General features: G+C 41.2%; 1 protein-coding gene across 1 annotated transcript in view; it reads right to left on the minus strand.

Moving 5' to 3' along the window:
- LOC111648244 (teneurin-3) overlaps positions 1-21,970 on the minus strand; it is a 133,954-nt gene that overhangs the window by 25,574 nt on the left and 86,410 nt on the right. Inside the window, exons 12-20 of the mRNA XM_023398078.2 lie at positions 18,801-18,986; positions 16,373-16,393; positions 15,836-15,859; positions 14,593-14,739; positions 13,798-14,014; positions 8,635-8,754; positions 6,376-6,637; positions 5,070-5,337; positions 3,891-4,034 (exon numbers count right to left, since the gene is read on the minus strand). Coding sequence (XP_023253846.1) covers positions 3,891-4,034; positions 5,070-5,337; positions 6,376-6,637; positions 8,635-8,754; positions 13,798-14,014; positions 14,593-14,739; positions 15,836-15,859; positions 16,373-16,393; positions 18,801-18,986 — 1,389 coding nt within the window. The remainder of the gene's footprint in view (positions 1-3,890; positions 4,035-5,069; positions 5,338-6,375; positions 6,638-8,634; positions 8,755-13,797; positions 14,015-14,592; positions 14,740-15,835; positions 15,860-16,372; positions 16,394-18,800; positions 18,987-21,970) is intronic.

The following is a 21,970-nucleotide window of genomic DNA, read 5'->3' on the forward strand; positions in this document are numbered from 1 at the left end:
GGAGGACATGACTAAAGCACAGACACCAGCAATTTGCGTTATCTAGTTTGACAGGCTCTGGAGTGGAGGCAGAGAGAGGGAGACGGCTTTTGCTCAGGTCTTTTGCCATAAACGATGAGAGAAAAGGTCCTCAGATGTTTGCAGTGGTGCGAAAATGAAGCAGGAGTCACAACAAAGAGCGATAGCAAATGTCTGGAGCTAAACCGCTGTGCAGCTGCGGAGGACCACCGCTCGCTAACGTGTTGGGTGAGGACATTAGTCAAGGTTTACAGCATTAAAGAATCAATACTGGAGCAGCAATGAAGGCAAACAGTGATATTTGGATTCATCTTCATGCCGACCGAGGATATCGAACTGCATCCCCTGCCCAAAAACCCACGTGAGCCATAAATCTCAAATGTCCAAAAGTGGCTGGATGCAAGACTGAATAATTCAGTTCAGATTGAGAAAATGCATGCGGATAAAACTAGGTGCCTACTCACAACCTCAGTAATAAAAATGAATATGTGTGAGGGCAAAGGCAGATAGGATTACAGATAGGGTTATGATACTTTGATGTGAACCCTGTATAAACTAGCATCCCAAAGTCGCTAACAAAACCATTTCACAGTCTCACAGAGCTCACTGTCTTTGGGTCGAGCTAATAGGATTGGAGCATGAAACCCTTTCGGGAAATTGATTAAGCTCCTGTCAGACGGGGGTAAATGAGACAGAACAACACAAGTTTGCTAAACTATTTATGAATGTTTTAAATTTAGTCAGACTTTGCCATTTATTTTTGGGGCGGTGTTGTAACAGGACAAGTGAAAAGTGTGAAAAAGCCTTGGGGAGGCTGCAGCACTTACTGCATAAGAAAAACTCGACACCATCTGGTTGTTGTTTTATTTCTGTCATCAGTGCTTCCACGTACACTTACAACCCTGCACATGATGATTTTTCATGCACAGTAACATCCAATTTTCTGATAAATCCAGACACAGCACAGCTCAATCTAATAAAGGATGCAGCATACATTAGCATATCACACATGCTGCACCTATCTGTTGATCACAAATGCATCTCACAACAACTGCAACTCCAACTGTGATGCCGCCACAGCGAAGGCTTTGGAGATGGGTGTGCTGTACTTTGAGACAGGTGGGATGAAAAGCAACGCGCCAGCAGCAGTCAAGCTAGAGGCATATTTCAGTGTTCTTTTGCGCACTTCACAAACTTCACATTCTGAATGGCTTGACAGATTGGGTTCGGCAATGGGCCCCTATGTCTGTTCTTGTAATGTTCAACAAAGACGCAGGACAAAGTACTATCAAGGTCTGAACAAAGTAAAGGAAGACTCCCGTTTCAGAAACTGGTTTTCTGACATGTTTTCCACAAACATATCCGACAAAAGACAGTTTGTGCAATCTCGGAGATGTGAGAGGACCTAATATACATGCAGGATGATTTTACTGTGCAAACCCACTGAGTATGATGGAATGGATGTTATTGCCCCTGCCAATTGGTGGGTGTGCATGAAAGATGCTATAAAAGACTACATTCAAGAAGTAGGCAGAGTTCTGGTTGCACAAACCTCCCTCCTTAAAAACAGACTTTCTCTGGTTGCCAAAATATCTAGTAACGGAAATAACCTCTAAGGTTTACATAAAGCTCGATGGACCAGGCCAAAGAGACACAGTGGCAAAAGCCGGATTTATATTGTGTGTCAGGCAGCTGCAGAGGACATGTGAGGAGGCTCCAGAGCTCATGTAAACCTCTGCATATGTGTAACTATTCATCAGGGCTATAGAAATACCACATGGAGACCACAAAAATTTTGATTGGGCAGCTTGTGTTGCTTGTGTTTTGAAGACAGTAGAGACTGAAAGAATTCATTATATATGGCAGTTCAAATTCTGTATCAGCACCATCTATTTTCATGCACAATTAGCCACACAAACACCTTAATGGTGTGCTGTTAAACCAGTGAACCTCATTAACCTCTTCAACCTCACAGGACCTACTGGTGGCGCCTTATAAACTACAATTTAATCACACACAGAGGTAATAAATACGTACCATTTTGTAATGATACGTTGTGTCATTTAGGAACCAAACCTTTGCTGAACCCTGAGCATCGGGCATTTCACTTGAAAGGAAACAAATGAAATTTCATTTTAAAGTGATTTATCCCTCTATTGCACAGAATATAAATGCATCTGTGACATAGTAATTACTAGCAGCGGCTTTTACTGAGAAGCAGCTTCATAGTGATGCACACTCAAGTGTTGATGGCTGCTGGGACAACGTGCTGCCTGATAAAAGCTCATCGAGCTAAATTTGTGCATTTTTGCTGCTTTTTGGGGAATTGACTTTATTTCAGCTCCTACAGAGCTCTGCAAAGGGGAGTGAATCAGAAAAGCACAATACTCCTACCTGTTAGGTGAATGGGGAGACCTCTGAGTGAGCGAGTGTAGGTGTACAATAAAACTCTCAAGAGTGGGAGCTAGGAGAAAGGCATGCTAGGCCATGCTAGATGTTGCTTTGTAGGGGTGTTAATACAGATATCATTGAGTATCAGGTCATATTGCCTCCTTCTGAAGATCACATAAAGGAATATTTCATCTTAAAATAAGTGGTTGAATTTGGTTCATCTGTTCTCAACACAACAACCTCTGAAAACCATCTTTGACTTGATTAAAAAGTACATCAGGACAGTTCAATATACTTGCTGACCCACACACTATAAACACACTCCACTGAACCTGTTATGTAACTGACTATAAACAAAAAAACTGCGCAAAGAAGAGAAAGATTGATTGAAGATATCCGGTCCACATCTACAAATTATATCAGCTCTAACATTTGCACTGCTTCACCTTTTCTCTTCCTCAGTGATGAAAATAACAAAGTCGAATCAGAAGAAAAAAAAAAATCGATCATAGCCAAGCTGAGCTCTTCGGCAGCGATGCTGTCAGTGAAGGAACATCAAAGAAAATCCCTGAGAAAACTCTCTGAGACTGAAAGACACAAAAATCTAACTTATCTATCTATCTATCTATCTATCTATCTATCTATCTATCTATCTATCTATGCTAAAAAATCTGAAACAACTGAACATCCAGTTACAATCTCCAGTCTGACAGTGAGAGTCTAAGGACTCTGCTGAAGGCCAAGACTGTAACCTTGACTACTTTCAAGATGAAAGGGACACAAATTACATTGGACAACTGGAACAACAATTATGAGCTGGAGTGGGTTTAATGTCAAAACAGCGGCCTGGCAAACTGACAATGCACACTACCCTGAGGCCTAGTTCTTATAATTGCAGTCATATTACTGCCTGCGCAGTTGTAACATAGCACTGGCTTCTCCAGATTACAGAGTGTGACCTCCTGGTACCATAACCCCGGAAATGACTCAATGCTGTATGTATATCTGATAGTTCCATTATGCATGTTTCACTTCTTCGTGTCTCTGCAGCAGGTCGACAAAGACAAACTCTTGTCCATTTATTGTACTTGGCGATTAAAGTGATTCTGATTGATGTCAGAGCAAGAAATTCATTTAGTTTATAGAATTAATGCAAGAATTAAACATGATGCCTGTTCATCAAAAGCATAAGCCTTCATGAGCCGCCGTGAGGCCGTCTTCTTCCTAAAATAGCTGAGTAGTGTGGAACCGTGGTGAGCCCTGCACCCTGGTGACTTATTCCCTGATTTATTCTATCATTACTGTGAATGATCAGCCCTTCAAAATTCTCCTCTATTATCTCCAGATGGGATGACGAACCATATTTCATTCTGATTCAGATATTTATTGCGGTGATTCAGGGTAAAGACCGCCTGCTTGTAACCCTAAGAGGCCACCTATCTCTACCCCACACGCATACTGAATATATGAACATTTCTTACCATTCTGAATGTCCAATATGTGGTGTTTGTCTAACATCCACCCTCCCATGTTGGAGGCATCCAGTTCATAGCCTTGTAACACCGCCGTCCTCTTCTCCCAGAGCACCACATCAAGGCAGGACTCATATTCATATCCCACTGACACTGAAAGTAATGACAGCAGATGCCTATGGTGAGCAAGGCTGCAACCTCCTTACCTGACGCTTACGGCAGCAATGAGGCTTGTACACCGTAAGACATTCAGCACACGTTGCAGCTGTTTTCTGTACTTGCTGCTTTCTCATTGACTATGTAATTTTCCCCAGCTGGGATGATTTTAGGAGACCCATGGGGTTTCTGTGTCTCACCTGCGCAGTTTATATTTTATGCGCTTTCCTCTCATTTGTCTGTTTTATCTTGTGTAAATGCAAACAAACCACAATGTGAAACAGTGTGTAAAGTGGCAGGAATTATTTAAACAATAAAGGCTCAGATGGAGCACATTACACTCACAAACACATTGGTATGTTCACGGCCATAAGCCATGAGTGAATCCTGTTAATTGTCAGGGTTGTGGGGGTTTTCTCGGAAACATGTAAGCTGGAGTGCTCTAACATTCATCCTTCTTAACGTAATCCCTCAGCCTTTGAAAAAATTTGTGCAAGTTAGTAAAATTGCAAGTGCATGTACTTCTGCACAAACAGGAACATGAACAGGAATATGAACCTAAGTACATCCTTAAGATGACACTTAAAATTATTCTTCTAAAAAAATAACAATTGTTCAAGATGTCCTGTTACGTATGCTCTGATCAAAAGATTCTGTTAGTATTTGTCATTAGATTTCATTGTGACTATTGACTCCTTGCTGTGGTTTTTCAAACTACTGCCTCATAGGCAATATTCTAATCAGTGCACTGCTACTGAAATATCATACATGCAAAACACAGAAGTCAGCAAAAGAGCACTGGCCTTCAAAAATGCCTCACTGGGGGATTTCACCATTTCACACCACCTTCTATATCTTTATTGCACATGGAAATAAAAGCAGTCCCTGACTAAATAATCCTCAATTTCAAAAAAACTAAATCAATCTTCAAAAGTTCAACCAAGGTTCATTGCCTGGAGGTAGCACGAGTATCCATCAGCGAACCTATGCTTACACAACATCTTTAGTTGGCGCTTCAGAGCAGGGACTCACCCACAGCCTCTGCCAGGCCGAAGACCTTCTGATTGTAGGCGTCTGTTTTATCCCAGATGAAGGTGTAGGAGAGGTCGGGGAAAGCAGGGAAAGACTTCTGGAACTGACGGCCCATGACGGCCACCATCAGGTGGACCTTCATCAGGCCAAAGGGGAGACGGTCCTGGGTCAGGAGCACCTTGAGGATGGGCTTGTAGCCAGCTGCCCTGGAGCTCAGGTAGACCAGGTTAAGGTCACTGCCTGGTATGGCCACTTGCTCATGAAGGACCTATGAATTTAATTAGCAGTCAGTCTGGTGCCAAATACACAGTGTGAAGTTTAGACCTACTGTAAGTAACAGGAGCAACAGGAGTTTGCTGGTATTTAATGCAGAGGATGACGAATTACAGAAAATTATGTGATGTAATATATAACATGATATATTGCACTTCTGACATTGGGGTTCAGGTCAGAACAAACCCTTATTGTCATGTAAGAGATTTTTGTTGCGCCAGTTACAGACATACAGGCTATTATATCTCAGACAGTCCAGGCAAACATCACCAGTTTCTGTTGAGTAGCCAAAATATTTAAAATAAGTTCTTATGCCAAACCACAGACTACATTAGTCTATATGCAAATTGAGCCAACTCCACCGGCAATAAATTAATTCTTCATTATTTGAGTCTGTGAGAGAAATAAATACTTTTACTTGAACACCACGACTCTAATAATTGACAAGTTTCACTCTCTTTTTATTGCAGAGTCCCAATTTTTGACTAGGCTGCATCTCAGACTGCCGTGATACTCATGCTGAAGCATGTCCAGACGATTTGGATATTTTCCCTAAAATATAACACAGATATATTTTTTTCTAACCACTTTAAACAGTAAAAGCTGCAGAGCCACATTTTGCATTTAGGGATTTTCAACCCTGATTTGAGCCAAATGGATACAAACCAAAATCCTGAGGCATGTAACCTCCATGCGATGTGCCCTCAGAATTTATCAGTGTTGCTATGAGACAATTTATGGCTTAGTATTTGGGGAGACGCCTGAATTCAATCAAAGCTCAAAGGCAAACTGAAAGACAAATCTGACTCTATTTAAAATAAGCGAGAGAAGCCATGGTGAAAGGAAGATAACAGCATTATCATTACTCCGTATTTGTGTCGAGTTGAACACTGCAGCTTGTAATGTTGGGATCAAACATGGGTTAAATTATTAAAGCCATTCACAACAATCAGATACGAGCAGGAATTTGGAATTGACCATAAAAGCCATGTAATGTGATGCCCCCGTGTTCGCTCTGTGACAGCGTTCTCACCTGGGTCTCTGGGATGATGGGACTGTCCTCCGGGGAGGTCTTGTACAATGTGGAGAGGGGCGTGGCCAGGATGAGGGGGTTGGGTCTGAACAAGCCGGTCAGGTAGCAGCTGGGGATGTCGTTTTCTTCCCGCTTCATCACCACGGTGTCCATAACATGGAAAACGTTCCAGGGCAGCCACACCGTGCGGTGCAGCGTGGGGAACGGGGCACGCTCGTAGCTCAGTGTCAAAGAAGCACCGCCATTGGCCAGGAGGTCAAACCTTAAGAAATTATCATAAAATGGAAACATGCAAAATACATTGTAAAACACAAACAGTAAGTGACAGGATAAACAGTACATTCATGAACTATAAACATACTAGATTCGGATTTGCAGAAGCTGCCAGTCAATTAAAACTTACTTTCATAGTTTTGGCATGATGACATCACATACTCACTAAAGTAAATGCTGAGATCTGAGAACATTTCAACATCGGAAGATCAAAATCTGACTGGGCGAGATATACAAGCCGCCAGATCATCAGACACTGTGTAAACAAGTCAGTTCTTTCTATAAACCACTTTATCACTTATTGTACAAGAATTCAGTGTGTGCAAGACAAGAACAGTAGGTTAAAGGTGAATGAGGGTTTGTTTGAAGCCTGTATGACTGTACGAGTACTGCTGCTTCTCACCCCTCAGGACTTCTCTTTAGCAATCTTGTCACATTTCCACATCTCAGCAATTAACTTGTTGTGTAAGATTTTATCATTATGGATTAAAATGATGGCCAAAACGTGGGCTGTTATAACTTTTTGTAATTTAACTTGAAGTGCCAAGAAGCAAAGTAAATATTTATGTCAAGACTAAGCCTGATAATACTTTTTCAATGGAAGAGAGAACTTTTCCCTTTCAAGTGAATTCCCTCCGTACAGCCTCCATATATTATTATCATTCACTGAGTCTAATTTATGACTTTTGTTTAACCAGGCATGGCGTAAGAAGACACTTTCTGGTTGAATATGGTTGGAGTCTTGCGTCCTGGGAGTTTCCTCTGGTGAACTGGTTTTAATTAGTACGACATTACTCAGGGAAAAGTTACTGATTTGGAAATGAAGGGCGAGTCTTTGAAGTGCTGCTCTATATATTCGGCGAGCTCCACTACCCAGGGGGTAAAGCATCTGTGTGGTGACATTGCATGCATTCACATGCACAAAGACACACACCCTCACAGATTTGAATCCTTATGCACATCTCTCATGCATGAACCCACACCCAGGATGACACACACACACACACACACACACACACACACACACACACACACACACGGACACACGCGCCAACAGCCAAGCTGTGCAGCTGACCTACAACAGCTTCCTTCTCGAGCTCTCTCCACTTTGGGCAGTGGGGAGCTCACAGCTGCAAGAGGCCAGGCTTTGATGCTGCCCCCCCCTCCTTCTTAACATACTGAGCGGATCTGTTGGCTAACCAAGTGTGATTATCCCCGACCATTTATCACGCTCCTTGTCAGAAGAGTTACAGGGCAGAATATCTGAAGAAATCAGCTAATCCTCAGCTATCTGGGGACTCAAGGATTGTCCTACATAACAACAGCTGTACAATTCTCTGCCACTCATAAGCCTTTTATTCCACACTGTCAACACATAAACATGGCCTCTGTCTGCTGCATTTGAATGACGACCTGGTTCACTATCTCTGGTGAGCATCTGCAAAATTAAGCTCCTACCTGAAGTGAACCCTTCCTGTAAAATATGTGACATACGTTTGTCTTGTATGTATTTGCACTCCTATTATTAAGGAGCTGCCCGTGGTAATAGCAGGAGAAGGTCAGATAGTAATCCCATGTTTTACTACACCGTGGGCAGATTGATTCTACCCTTGCTGATTCAATGCATTTTAAACAGCCTGGTTCAAAATGGCCTCCACCACTGTGACATTTGCATGAGGAATTGTTCTGGGGCACAATGTGCTGCTGTTTCGATTTGTTTTGAATGCTTTCTGGATAACTGCCAGGACGACTCTCCTACCACTGAACGCCTTTCTGTGTAATTTTTTCCATACTGGTCTGGGGACAGCAGTGCATAGCACAGATAAATCACCGCAAGAGCAAAGGTGGAACCTAAAGGCTGAGCTGCCTGTGAGAGACTGCTCATGTTTATTTGGACATGTAAATCAGTGTTGGTAAATGTAGATGGATCACTGTGTACCTGCATGTGGCACCTATGGATGCGTGTGTGCATAGAGACTCCCTTACATGCCATCCTGCCGCGTGGTGGTGTAGCCGTACTCTGGATAGTGCAGAAAAGACACGTTGACTCCAATCAGCGGTGTCCCGTCTCCTGTGAGGACCTGACCCCGGATGACTGATGCCAGGCTGCGTGGGCAAACAAACACAGAAAGGGCTGAGTAAACAAACAATGCCAGTCGGCATCAACAAGCGGCTACGGCATCAGTTGCTAACAACAGTTATTCCTTTGCCAGCGGCATGAGCAGGGAGGTATGATTTACTGAGCCTTAGAAGCACACACATGTCAGTGTCTGTTATTCATGAAAATGCCACCTCACAGAGCACCTCTTTGTGTCTGTTTACTGCTTTTAGAAGCCCATAATTCAATAGGATGAGGGTTTCAAGACATCAAGGACTATAAAGATTTTTCAGAATGTTGCAGCATTTATATTCCACAAGGACGCAGAAATTGATGTAAATTTCTTCTCATGCTTAAGCTCTATTTCTATTAAAAGCAATATTATGTAGAGACAGGATGCAACATACAAACATATAGCTCTTTAGGGCAATTCAGTCTGTGAGGCCAGCACCGAAAACAGTGGGCATCAAAGCTTTGAATGTAAAATACACATCTTATCTAGCTAACCTGAAATATACACGCAGTTAAATAATCAGCCTGTTAAACTCCACTTGGTAAATGAAGTGTACAATATATTCAGCAGTGGGCAAATCAAATGAAATTCGTGAGTGAAATATTCACAGTATTGTTATCGCTCTGACCTTGCTGAATTAAGAATTTACCCTAAATTGTATTTTCGAGACGATGCGATCAAAGCGTGATTATTCTTTGCAAGTACTTTTACTTTCAAAAATGAGTCTTTTGTCAATGTCGTACCCAAGTCTTGTGCTTGCTAGCGTGATAAATGTCTGTGGTAATACTTGTGATGAAAGATAATATATCAACAACAATTGTGTTAAAACAAGCTCTTCAGCTCGGTTACAGATATCCTCTTGATGTGAGAAGTTGCAAAGCTTGGCGCCTGACGTGTCAAGAGGCACTTTATAGGAATTCAGAACAACAAAATGCAACGCTGGAGGCAAACTGTCACACAGAAAAAAAAAAAAATGAAAAGGGGGTTTGACAAAAGAAGTGCAATGCTACAATACAAACGAATCGCCACAGCAGTTTAGAGAGGTGAAGTCATAAATAGTGCCGATGTGAAAAGGAAATGTAACTTGAACACAAAAAATACAAACTGTTGAGGAGTGAAATGTTAAAACATGAAGGTTTTTGTTAGTTTGAAGTCTATGGAGGAACAAATAAATAAATAAATGCAGGAAAGGTTTTCTGAACAAAGATCTTCTTTGCCACCTGTGTTTTTTTTTTTCTCCTTACATTCATACCTGGTGGCTGCCTTATATAACCTACCTCCTACTACTGGCCAAAGAGCAGTGCCACCAGAGCAGGTGGGGAGGGTTAAATACTTCACTTAAGGCCACCTCTGTGGTAGTTATTCTAGCATGGGAGAGAATTACTCATTCACTTTCCCCACCCACCCATATTTTCCCTGCTGGCAAATGGATTTGCTTCTGGTCAAAAGGCTCTCCACCTCCAGGATCCCCTCCCTCGCTTTTACTGAAAAAACTGTATTTTCTTTGACGTTTTTTGCTTCATAAATCACAGACACGGAAGGTTCATACATGATTAAAGCCTCAGATATCCTCTGTGATTATTCAACATGAGCGCTGGCCCTTCAGGTAAAACTTGGCCAACACTGCTTCTCTTTCCTATATTCTCAAGTGTGAAGTAATTTGTTAAGTCAGTCCTTTGTTTGAAAGTAAGTAGAGGAGACAATGCAATATTTCTCCATCAACATTTAATCATTCCCCACTTCTCAACCACAGAGCAGAATTTTAAAAGTGTTCCCTCTGCATTTGTCACTGGTGGGCAAAAGATGTCTCATTTTGCCACTTTATCTCCGGGTCATTACGTATATGAGACGGGGATGATCAACAGCTTTAGCCCCTCTTATTTCCCTCCCGCTCCACGCCTGGCACAACCGTCTCCCATCCTTTATTTACCGGTTCGGGGAACAAGGCCACTTAAGAGCCCCGGCGAAGGTTCACTCCTTCTTCCCTGTGTCTCTATTAATCTTTAGAGAGGCAGACAGATGCTACAAGAGCCGAATCTCCAAAACAAACGGCAACTCACACCACCTGCTGAGACCCCAGAAATGAATCATATAATACAATCATTCATATCTGTCACTGTCTCACACCGGCAGTAAAAAAAACACCATCTGAAAACCCATTGGGAGACTTGTGTTGGGACTCGTGATACAGCTGGGGGACTGGTGGTGGTGGTGGTGGCAGGGAGCGTGGGTGGGGGGGCCGAAACCACAACACATGTTTTATTCTCTGTGCTGTACGAGGGACGAGTTCACTGCCGAGTTCTGAAACCCGACCGCACACTGAAATCTGCTCCCTTTCTCTTTGCTTACACAATGCATTCTTAAAAATGGAGGGAGAGGAATGACCTCTAACTGTTTCCCATCACTGTACTGTTAAGACATCAGATACTCCACGACTAGACATAACAGTCACCGCTGCTTTTGGAAGTTTTGATGCTCTGCTGGCATTGTTCAAGCGCGTCAGAGACTTTTTTATAATGTATACTCTGCAAAGGCTGTCAATAAATAATTCACTTTATAACCTCAAATGAATATTTGAAAAATATGGGTCTCCAAACAAACTCTGTCATGACTAAATTCGACTTCATTACGTGACTCTTCCCAAAAATTATTTCACATGTGTAATGTTTGTGCTGATAAGATACAATAAAAAAAAGGTAATTCATTTTGTCATATTTAGTGGTATGTATGTTTGCTGAGCTTCTAAAATGCACCATGATGTTTTGATTGTAAAACTAACTTCTACAAGGAGATAAAAAGGCAAATGAATATTTTGAGCAAGAAAGCTAATGCCACTGCCAGACATGAAATCGACAGTAAGCTGAAGACAATGAGGATGAGGATTACTGAGAACCCGGCTGGGGGGGAATTGCCTCATTCTATATTTTCAGTAAAGCATGCTATTTACATAAGGATTACTTTAAACTATTGGAGGAAATATTCCCAAAGCCTTCTGCACACAGTTGGCAATCATTTTCCTCTACATCAGTCACAAAATAAACTCTACTCTTGATTGTGAACAGATGTGTGCTCTTGGTGAAAAATATAACTATGTCTCCTCAGTTTGCATATTGATGTAGCCTGCTAGTCTATTACTGGGTAGAGTGTTCTGTCCCTTTATATGAAACTTTTCAATCATTGTTTCTACCTTGGATAAACACCTTAAAACTTTAGTTTCTGGAACAAGCTGTAGAAAAATGTGCGGTCACATTGCAAGGTGTCATGAATGAAAAGAAAGACCCAAAACTAGAAGGTCACAGGTTCAATACACTTTGTTCACATTCACTGCGCTGTAGGTAGCTACTGTGGTTACTGTATGAGTGATATGCAAAGGAAAATAAATCCTACAACTAAAAGTAATGTGAGGGAAATGTCTATAGCCATGCTAGCTGGTCTGTGAGTCTGTTCAGACCCAGCAATGATTTCAGTTAACGTTAGCATGTTGATGTTTAGCAGGTATAATGGTTACCACGTTCTCCATCTTGTTCTTAACATGAAAGCATGCTGAGATTTGCTAATTAGCATTAAACACAAAGCACATGTAAATTTCATTCACTTTTAAAAGGGGTTATTTTTAAGTTTTCTCTGCCGCTGAATGTGGTTTCTGGCCAGGAGCGAGTTGTGATAACTGTCACTTGACAAGAGCGTTAGCCATTGTTCCAATTACAGAAGAAGTTATAATACGGTCTCTGAGCAGCGCTACATCTTCAGGGCAGATTGGAGGCTACAGTGAGTCAGACGGGCTGGGGCTAGCTGGTTAGCATGCTAACTTTAGTAGGAGAAAAGAGGTGGTAGAGACAAGCGTTAAGATTGGTATTGCTTTTTCCACAGCTGGAGACAGCTGATTTTTGATTTGTGTGATGGTGAACTCACAACGTTTCTTCTAGACTGATAAGTAAACAGCTGTTAATACCAACGCTGGCAATAGCAAAACTTACAAATAGCTCCTTCAAGGTCTTAAACGAATTGGACAAATTAAAATTTTGAGCTGATGATGATGCTTGATTAAATGCTAAGAGATCGCCAAAGAGGCTTCAATTCATCCTGAGGGGAATATGAGTGTTTGGACAAAATTTTAAGCCCATCCATACAGTAGTTACTGAGACACTTCAGACACTTGGAGCAAAGCGGTGGGCTAAACGACAGATCAACATTGCCGTGCACAGTCATGCAACTAGCGTGGCTAAAAAGTAACACTATGTGCAACACTTAACAGTCCCCCGCCTCTAAAAGGCAACTTTATGAACTTGCAAAATGGAAAATGTAGCTAATTATGTATCAAATAATAGCCACAATATGTGTAATTTCTATAGATCTTGCACCCAATAATAATGTACAAAACAAAAATCCATTTCCTGTTGTCTGCTGTTACATAGCACAAAAACAGCATTGACTTCTTGGCTCTTTGCAGACTCTCTGTTCATGCGGCTGATTTAATGTGATTCTCTGTTGGAGAGACAGTTTCTAGAAAGAAACCCTTTCTTGCTAATATCAAAGAGAAAGTCTATTTAAGTGGGCCAGCCTCAGATATTCAAATACAATGTGTGATGGCCAGCTTGTTGATGATTTAAAAAAAAAAAAGGTTTCTGATAAAAGATATACATTCATGTGCAGTGAAAACAGTCTCTTCAGAGAAATGTTTGCTGTGCTTTTCTTTCCAATTTGGAAGACCACATGTTGTTGTTGTTGTTACCTTGGTGTAAGAAACCTTATCCTCGTGTTCTTACAGCCATCAAGGATGTTTTTCGCAAGGAACAAGAGCTCTTGAGCTACTTAAGCTTCACTTGTTAAAAAAAAAAAAAAAAAATGCTTGTGGCAGCGATACCACCGTAAACACACTTGTCAGTGGGGCTGCACAGACTAAGAGATGTGAGATTCTTTGACGTTTCAGAGTGGCTGCACAAACACAGGTGCCTCTCCCCAACTGGTAATGAGACAGCAAACAGCTAACGTGATCCAAATCATTAAGGAGCTGTCAGTAATTCATTAAGCCGCTTACCTGCTGTTGAACGGGTTATCCCAGGGTATCACATGACTGCCGCTGGGACCAATCAAAAAACTGACACGGTCATAAAAGCCTTTAGATGTGGGCTGGGCGGCTGAACTCTGGCCCTGGCCTGCGATGGCAGTGGGGTCAGGTGAGCCACGACAGTAGGTCTGACCCTGGCAGGAGATTTGAGTGCAGCAGTCTGGGTCCATGCAGTCGATGAGCCCATCTGGAAAACAGGAGGGACAGTTGAGTCAGGGAGGGAAAGCCTTGTTGACCTGGATGTGTTAGGGCTTGACAAAGAAAACGTGAGCATCTCCATTACTTTGTTGAGCTCTGGTGCACACAGATGACTTCTAACATGAACTTAAGTTCATTAAAGTGACAGCAGAGATCCTGAGTTGACATTAAAGTATGAACTATTGAAAAGTGTGTCACCTAATATGAGCCTCAAAAGTTCTGGGCTTGTTGATCAGGCTGAGGAGCAGTTTATTAAAAATCCAGCTTGTGGGGTATTAATAGTAATTCTAGTCTCAACTACTTTTTTATAATTGATCTACTGTATATTTTAAAGCACGTTGTTGAACAATCTGCTCTGCTACAACATTTGCATATTCCTTCCAGTGAGAGTTTATGTATGATTGATTTGTTTTGTTTGTTTGCACTGTCACTGAGGAGCCACATCAAAGCCAATTTGCGGTCTGGCACAATAAGTGACACACACACATACACAAACACACACATAAAAACACACACATTTTTCTGAAGCTAAAAGACTATTTGTACGAGGCTTTTACTTCTTCCTACCTCCCTCATTATCCTTGCCATCTGAGCAGAGCGTTTCGGTCGCTACATCGCATCCCAGCCCTCTCCATCCTGACTGGCAGATGCAGTGCCAGACGTTTTGATCCAGGACGCACCTCCCGTTGTTGTTGCACAGCCCGGGGCAGCCGTCTGTCAACACATCATGTATGTGTCAAACATCCGAGCAAGTCAGAGAAAGAAAATCAGGAGTAGAAAAGGGAGTGTGGGGGGGAGACAAGAGCAAAGGGGTTGGGGGCATTTGAGTGGACAGAGGTAGAGGAGGGACAAAAATGATAAAAGACAGTATTGAGTGAACATACAGTACGATACACCTCTGACAGGACTGGGGATGTGGGGGAGGGTGTGTGGAGTTACAGTCGTTTCACATGAGTTTCAGAAGCAGGTTCAGCTGCACTGAGAAGTGAAATGTATGGGATGAAAAAAGGGAGAAACCTGCTGAGCTGTTTATTTAACAGGCCAATGGGAGATACCAAAAATGCATGATGAGTCAAATCCTTGTGGCAGATGGAGTTTTTTATGTTTAAATCAAAGTTTGAATGGCTCTTATTGAGTTCAGTTGACTTCTATTTGGGTCCGTGAATTCTCTTAGTGTCATTTTCAAATCAAGGGCTGCATTGGAGTCAAATTCACTTTTTTTTTTTTTTTTTGTATTTGAATGCATATTTAAAACATTCTCTTTGAGTTCACAGTTGCATAAATCCCATTTAAGAGGAGTTCATTTCTTTTGCCTGAAAATAATGAACGTAGGAACAGCCCATTGCAGACGTTAGAAACACTCATGTGAAGTAACAGCAACATCAAAGGGGAGAGGGAAGTATATATGTAAATAGGAGAAGAAGTGTGGGAAGAAGAGGGAGGATCAAGAGTCTCTACATATACAGAAAACAGAGCACTTGCTGTCAGATCACATTCCTTCTAGTGGAGGGTGAAGACAGGGAGCCGAAAAATGACTAAACCACACCAGTTTGGGGCGTTTAATCTGGCAGACACAGGGAATTAAGACAGGGGGGTGTGGGGTGGGGAGAAGGGACCGTGGAGTCTGGTGTGAGGCTGGTTAAGACGGACAGGAGATGAGGGGACATATCGGGGGGAGCAGGATCACAGCAGAAACATTATGATCGACTCGGACATAGAACAGGTGTATAAACGCCGTGCTAGGAAAGACAGAGAAAAAGGGAGGGATTGTTTGTGACAATCTCCCTGGGGGGGTAGTGGTTCAATTTACCTTTATATCCTATCTTGACTGCTCCTATTACACGACCGAGGAAAGGGAAACATTTGGAGAAGAAAATTACTTATCTCTGAGGTGGCAGAGAGCTAAGACTGACAAACACATTTACTTATTGTAACTTACAGGGAGCACAAAAAGTGTAAATGGTTGCTGGCATAAAGCTGATGTACCTGCCAACTTTGTTTCAATATTTGGAAAAGAAGCTTTTGCAGGTAGTTTTTCCCGAAGATTATTGTTGCCTTTGCCACGTTTCAGCTTCTGCTCTAATTTCAATCTCTCAACTGTGTATGTAAAGCACAGTCCTTATGGTGATTGAGCTGAATAGCTAATACTAAGCATGAGTGACAGGATATGACTGAGCTGCGAGCTCACCCATTTATTTTTTTTCTTTAAAAAAAACAAAAAAAAACCAAGAGTTTACATTTTTTTTTTTTTTTTTTTTATAAGCAAAACATAGGTGTTCAGCTGGACCAGAAAAAAACATCTTGCATGAAGAATATAATTCTCAAGCAAAGTGAAAGTTTTTTTTACCTGATACTCTGGAATCCAGGGCTATACATGTAAGCCAAGAGGGAGTTGGAGAGAGACAGATAGGTAGGCAGACAGGCATACAGACATAAAATAGAGAAGAGAACGGATATAAGCAGAAGTTAGGTAAAGAAATGCAAACAGAGAAAACAAGTAGAAAATTGATTTGAGAGACAGAGAGAGACAGAAGCTGCAGATTTGGAAGATTAGATTCTTAGTTTAGCTTCAGTAAAAGGGGGAAAAATTTCACTGTTTGACAAACTTAGAGTGTGGATGTTAATTAAAGCAGAAAGTGATTAATCAGAATAATAAATGCATCCACGGTCAAAATCATCACTTTTTTCTGTAGAAGCGCCTTGGATGGTGATTATATTTCTCTCCATAGGAACAACATAAAAGAATTCAGCATCTTAAGCTCAGTAAAATATTCGTTGTTAACACTCTCCATCTGCTTAGCTTTTGCCAAAGCAAGACAGGCTAACACAAAGGGAACACACTGTTTCTCTAAATATCTGAGTGTTATAACACACTTTGTTTTCAGACTATATGAGCCAGTTTGATCTGGGCCTGCTTCAAAACATTTTCCTGTCTGCTTGTCAAGAGGTATGTAGTTTCGCCCGCACTCTAATATGAACGCATCATGAAGCAGAATACTAAACTTTTTCTTCTTTTTTTTTTTCTTTTCAATTTTTATCGTCATCTCCACTTCAGTGATTTCAACAACTGCACGGCAATGAAACAGCAGTACACTAAAACGAATCACAAACACCTTAGTGGTAAACTTCAGTGCTGAGAAAGCAGTGACAGTGGATTAAGTCTTGCATATAAAACAGGATCTAGATATGTGTGACAGAAGAATGGCCAAGGAAGTCCTCTATTCATGCTCTGGCCATGTAATGTGATTAAAAGGCGCTTTGTGCAAATGGCAGTTATTCAGGGTTTGAAAGACAAAATAAGCTCCCGGTTCTCCAAGAAAAGGTAATGCATTGCCCATTCATCCCCTCTGCATCCAAAGCAAGGAGTTACTTTCCTGACGGGAGCCTTAAACAGGGGGAGAGAGAGAGAAAATGGACGGCTCACAGTCGGCCCCGAGGAGGGAAAAGATTAATACGATCAGGAATGTGACCCCTCCAACAACTCCCTCACTGCAATCCCCTCTCCCCCTCAGAGATGGAGCCGCGTTGTGGATCCATCTCTGTAAATACGTAATTAGGGTTCAACAGTTTGGAGAGTGCCAGATCTTTGTTTCTCAGGGAATTTGTCGTCACTGAGAGGTTGGAGATGACACTTGGGGGAATGCTGTTTGACGCGGCGTGTCAGGGTTTAACTACAGGACCTTTGACAGGGGGTAAGGTGTCAACGAAGTTTGAGTTAAAGGTCAATAGGAAGTGACATCTCAGAACTCATTATCCTCATTAATGCCAGGTGAAGCACTGCCATTCCAGAAAAATGATATTCTAAAGAGGCCTTCCCGTGGCTTTTCCGCTCCCTAAATACCTGCCCTTGACTTGCTAATACAAGAGCATCACTTCAGCAGTCTGAAAGGTGGAATATCTAAATGGGTGATAGAAAAATTACAAAGTTGCTGTGAGGTGTTGCAAAAAAGAAAAGAGATTTCAAAAAAGAATGAAAAGTGAAGTACGGCTGGCCAAAAGAATAGATCACATTTTCTCATTTCTTTTGATTCTTTCTTTCTTTTGAAAGATGCTTGACAGTTAGCAAATTATAACAACAACATTTAAGAAAATTGATTTTCATTTAGATTGTCTCCATTGACAGAACGGAATGTTGGTTTTAACCCATTTAATTCAAACATTTACACATGCAACATTTTTGATGTTGATGAAGTGCATCTGCTAAAGATGGAGTTCAATTTAATTATGGTTTTATATTGTTTCTATTGCTTAGTATAGTTTAATCTATAAAAAATGCAACATACAGTGGGAGTAGAAAGTAACATAAAATGGAAATACTCTTAATTAATTAATATCTCAAAATTGTACTTAAGTGCAGTACTTAAGTAAATGTTCTCAGTCACTTTCCATCACTGACTGCGCCTAATCAATAACAGGAAAAACAATGAAGCCAATGATGGAGATTCTGGCCAGTGTTTGATACAGTTACAGTTATCTCTGGAAAATAAACTGCAAGAAACACAGCAGTTTATTCATTTACCCACTGAAAACATCTACAGAAACTACTAGTCACTAGTTTGTCATGCAAAGCCGCATGCTTAGAGTCTGTAGGCAGCAACAGAACTGTGTCATGATCTGTGTCCTTCCAACAGATGCTTGAAACTGCATGGGATATACTGACATTCACACTCCAAAGTTGCCCTTTTAAGCCTGTCCATAAATGAATTTCCTGTAGTTCATGCCCTTCTGTCACGTGTGTGTAGGTGGACGGTGCTGTATGTGTCACCGTGGCTCACCGATGGTGCAGTGTTCACCCGTCCAGCCCTGGTGGCAGTCACACTTGCCCTCTCGGCAGACTCCGTGGTCGATGCAGCGTGGGTGACAGTCCCTCTGCTCACATTCTGATCCTGTCCAGCCTTCTTCGCAGTGACACACGCCGCTGATGCACGAGCCGTGGGGACCGCAGTCCACCACACACACCTCTGTTGCACAAAGGAAAAAAAAGAGACATGTAACTTCTTTTCTGTGAAAAACTCACTTTTTTATTCTTCCGCTTTTTATATTCTGCACCTGCAACTGAAGAAAAACACTCTGTTGTTTGCTGAGGAGTGTTAGTTCCCTCAGTTAGAGAGGGCCAAAGTTAAATTGTGAAGGACCCATTTTTTAAAAACTGCTTGATAGAAAATCCTGGCATTATAAGGCAACTACTAATGTATGATAGTATTTCGTCAAGAGGCTCAAAATTACTGCCATCTATTAAAGAAGATCTTAAGAAGCATCATTTTACGTGGAAAATGTCAGGCCTTTACTGCCTTCTCTTGCTTTATGGATCTCAATGGACTTGCCGTGTACACAGTTCTTTTTTAAATGAGTGCGGAGCAGGATACGCAACTGACATACAAAAATGTCAGAGCATTGAAACTCCACTTTTCTTCAGCTGCCACTTTGCGAAAATACACAATGAATAGTTTAGGAAAAATAAAAATAAAAATAAAAAAACGAGGATAACGCTTCCTCTAAAAGGTATCACATTAATCTTGATATATAGTGTTATTACTTTTATGGGTTCAGGCGATAATAAAGTGCCTTAAATTCTTGGTGCTTGACATTTAATCTGTAAATTCTGTTTTCTATAATACAGACAGCAACAACGCAGTGCCCTCAGAGTGCATTAAACCAACCAGTGTGAAGGAGACTGTGTTGGAATGAGCGTTGAAGGGATTAAAGTTAAACAGAGCATCAAAAAGAAACAAATTGTGCACTGATATGTGCTCTTATGAAGGCAGATGGATGATATCTGATTCAGTTTACATCTATTTTATGTAAAAAAAAAAAAAAAAAAAAATTCCTCAGCAGCAAATTCTGAAGGACTTTAATGTGCTTATCAACAAACAGGTCCAATCAGTGTAACAACCACTTTTTACCATCTGAAACGACTTCAAAGCTTATCACACAAAATGTAAGTATGCTCTGAATAATTAGCCTGGGATAATAGAGGCAGCCTTTTTTTTTTCTGTGCACACACACAGACAGGCAACACAGGCTATTATTGTCATTTTTGATTCTGCAGCCACTTTAACTAATCTTTATCAGAGTAATGTCAGAGGCCAATTTATTTCCTCACGAGTGCAGAAGGCTTAAAAATGAAACAAAACCTGTCATCACTCAAAAAGTCGAAATTCAGAGCAGAGGAACAATAAATCACTGCAATCACTGTTCATCTAAAAACCTCTAAAACAACTCATTTCCAGGTTTTACATATTCCGAAAGCTCATTTGCATGGAGTCTTGGCAAACTGAGGCGAGGATGGTGGATATGAGCAGGTTCTTATGTCTGGACTCTGGGAGATGTTAGATTAACAAGGTTTTTTCAAGTACAGAGCCTCGGAAACTGCAGAGCAGCTGTGAATCTGCGTTATCTTCAGAAAAAGTAAAATTCAAATGATTGAATCCATGGGTGGTAAGTAAATCAGTGTGTACCAGGGTAAAACTGATGCTCGACAAGCTGTGGCTGCTCTTGTGTCTGAATAAGAAATGTTCATTTACTGGAACCAAGAGCTTCTATCAAAGCTTCTGAACAGAAGAACCATAAAGCTTTCTGCTGTGACAATAGCCGTCAGTGTGCTGGAGGAAAGTAACTCAAGTATGTCCTCAAATTTTAAGTGACTAGATGCTCCAGGGAATATATATAGCCCCGTAACCGAAAAGTTTGTGACTTTTTAACAAACTTGGTACAGCCTGCAGGAAAATCAAATTAGCCAAGAACCATGATTCTTCCACCTAAAATAACAAGTCATGGATAAAATATCTACTTATCTTTATTTTTGTATTATTGTTAATCCACTCCACTACTACTGCTTTACCCACACTCACCCCCTTTACTGAGGCTCTTTTAACTGTCTGTTTCCAGCTCTCTGAATAGAGTTTTTCTTCGATTGAGAGACCTTGGATGGTTCTGATTAAGTCGAGCCGACACTGTAGAATATTAAGCATGCCTCTGGAGGGGAGTCATTCGATTCCAAAGGGATACCTCCTTCCCATAGAATCTATGCAATCAATTTTTCATTAGTGCAAAAGTGTTTATCTGCCTTTAACATGCCCCTGACTCGAGCTGGATAGGGGTTGTGGGCGGTCGATCCATGCTATGCGCTTGTTAATTAAAGTTTATTTAATTGAAGAAGAACCGCAGCATTAATTAAGAAGGAATCCTCCACCCACCCAGGTGGGTAAACACCCCAACTTTTGGACTGCATCAAGGCCAGCCTTGTACGATCTGCTATTGACAGGCCTGAGATATCCTGCTGAGTGAGTGTCTGGATTTTCGAAAGCTTTGACTGAATAGCAAATTACCTCTCTTTTAAAAAAAAAAGAAAGAAAAAAAAAAGAGATAATAATGTGAGACACAAAAGAAAAAAAAAAGTCTGTTCACCAAAACAATCATTCTCTTTTCTTGGGCACCGACCAAACACACTGCATGGTGCTTCAAAAGGTCTGCGCACACATCTATCATCTCAAAAATACCATCCAGTCTACTTATTTTCAACTGAATTTCAGCCAAGAGAAATATATTCGACAGCCTTTTCACTGACAAAAACAACCACAACTTCTGCTTTTAATTGTTTCGTGTCTCTCTCACAGAGAATGAGTCTATTCTGTGGGGGGAAACAGCCCATATATCACCTTAATCTAAGGCACTGATAACAGATTGGGAGGGGTCGGCCTTTGAACTAACATGTCATTAACCTGTGTCGAAAGGCAACAGCTCTGAATACAAAGCTGGTAGCAAATGAAGAGGCTCTGCGCAAAGCAGATGGAGATACACGATTGTCTCTAAAAAAAACTAAAGATACGTGAAGATGCTATAAAATTTTGGGATTTTTGATAAAGGCTCTGAACAAATGTCTGCTTTGAAACAACACTGATTTAAAAAAAAAAAAAAAAAAAAAGAGCATATGCTGGGTCACACA

This window comes from Seriola lalandi, unplaced genomic scaffold (genome assembly GCF_002814215.2).
Source record: "Seriola lalandi dorsalis isolate HSWRI2012SDOR001 ecotype SW California unplaced genomic scaffold, Sedor1 jcf7180002054972, whole genome shotgun sequence".
Taxonomy (NCBI): Eukaryota; Metazoa; Chordata; class Actinopteri; order Carangiformes; family Carangidae; genus Seriola; species Seriola lalandi.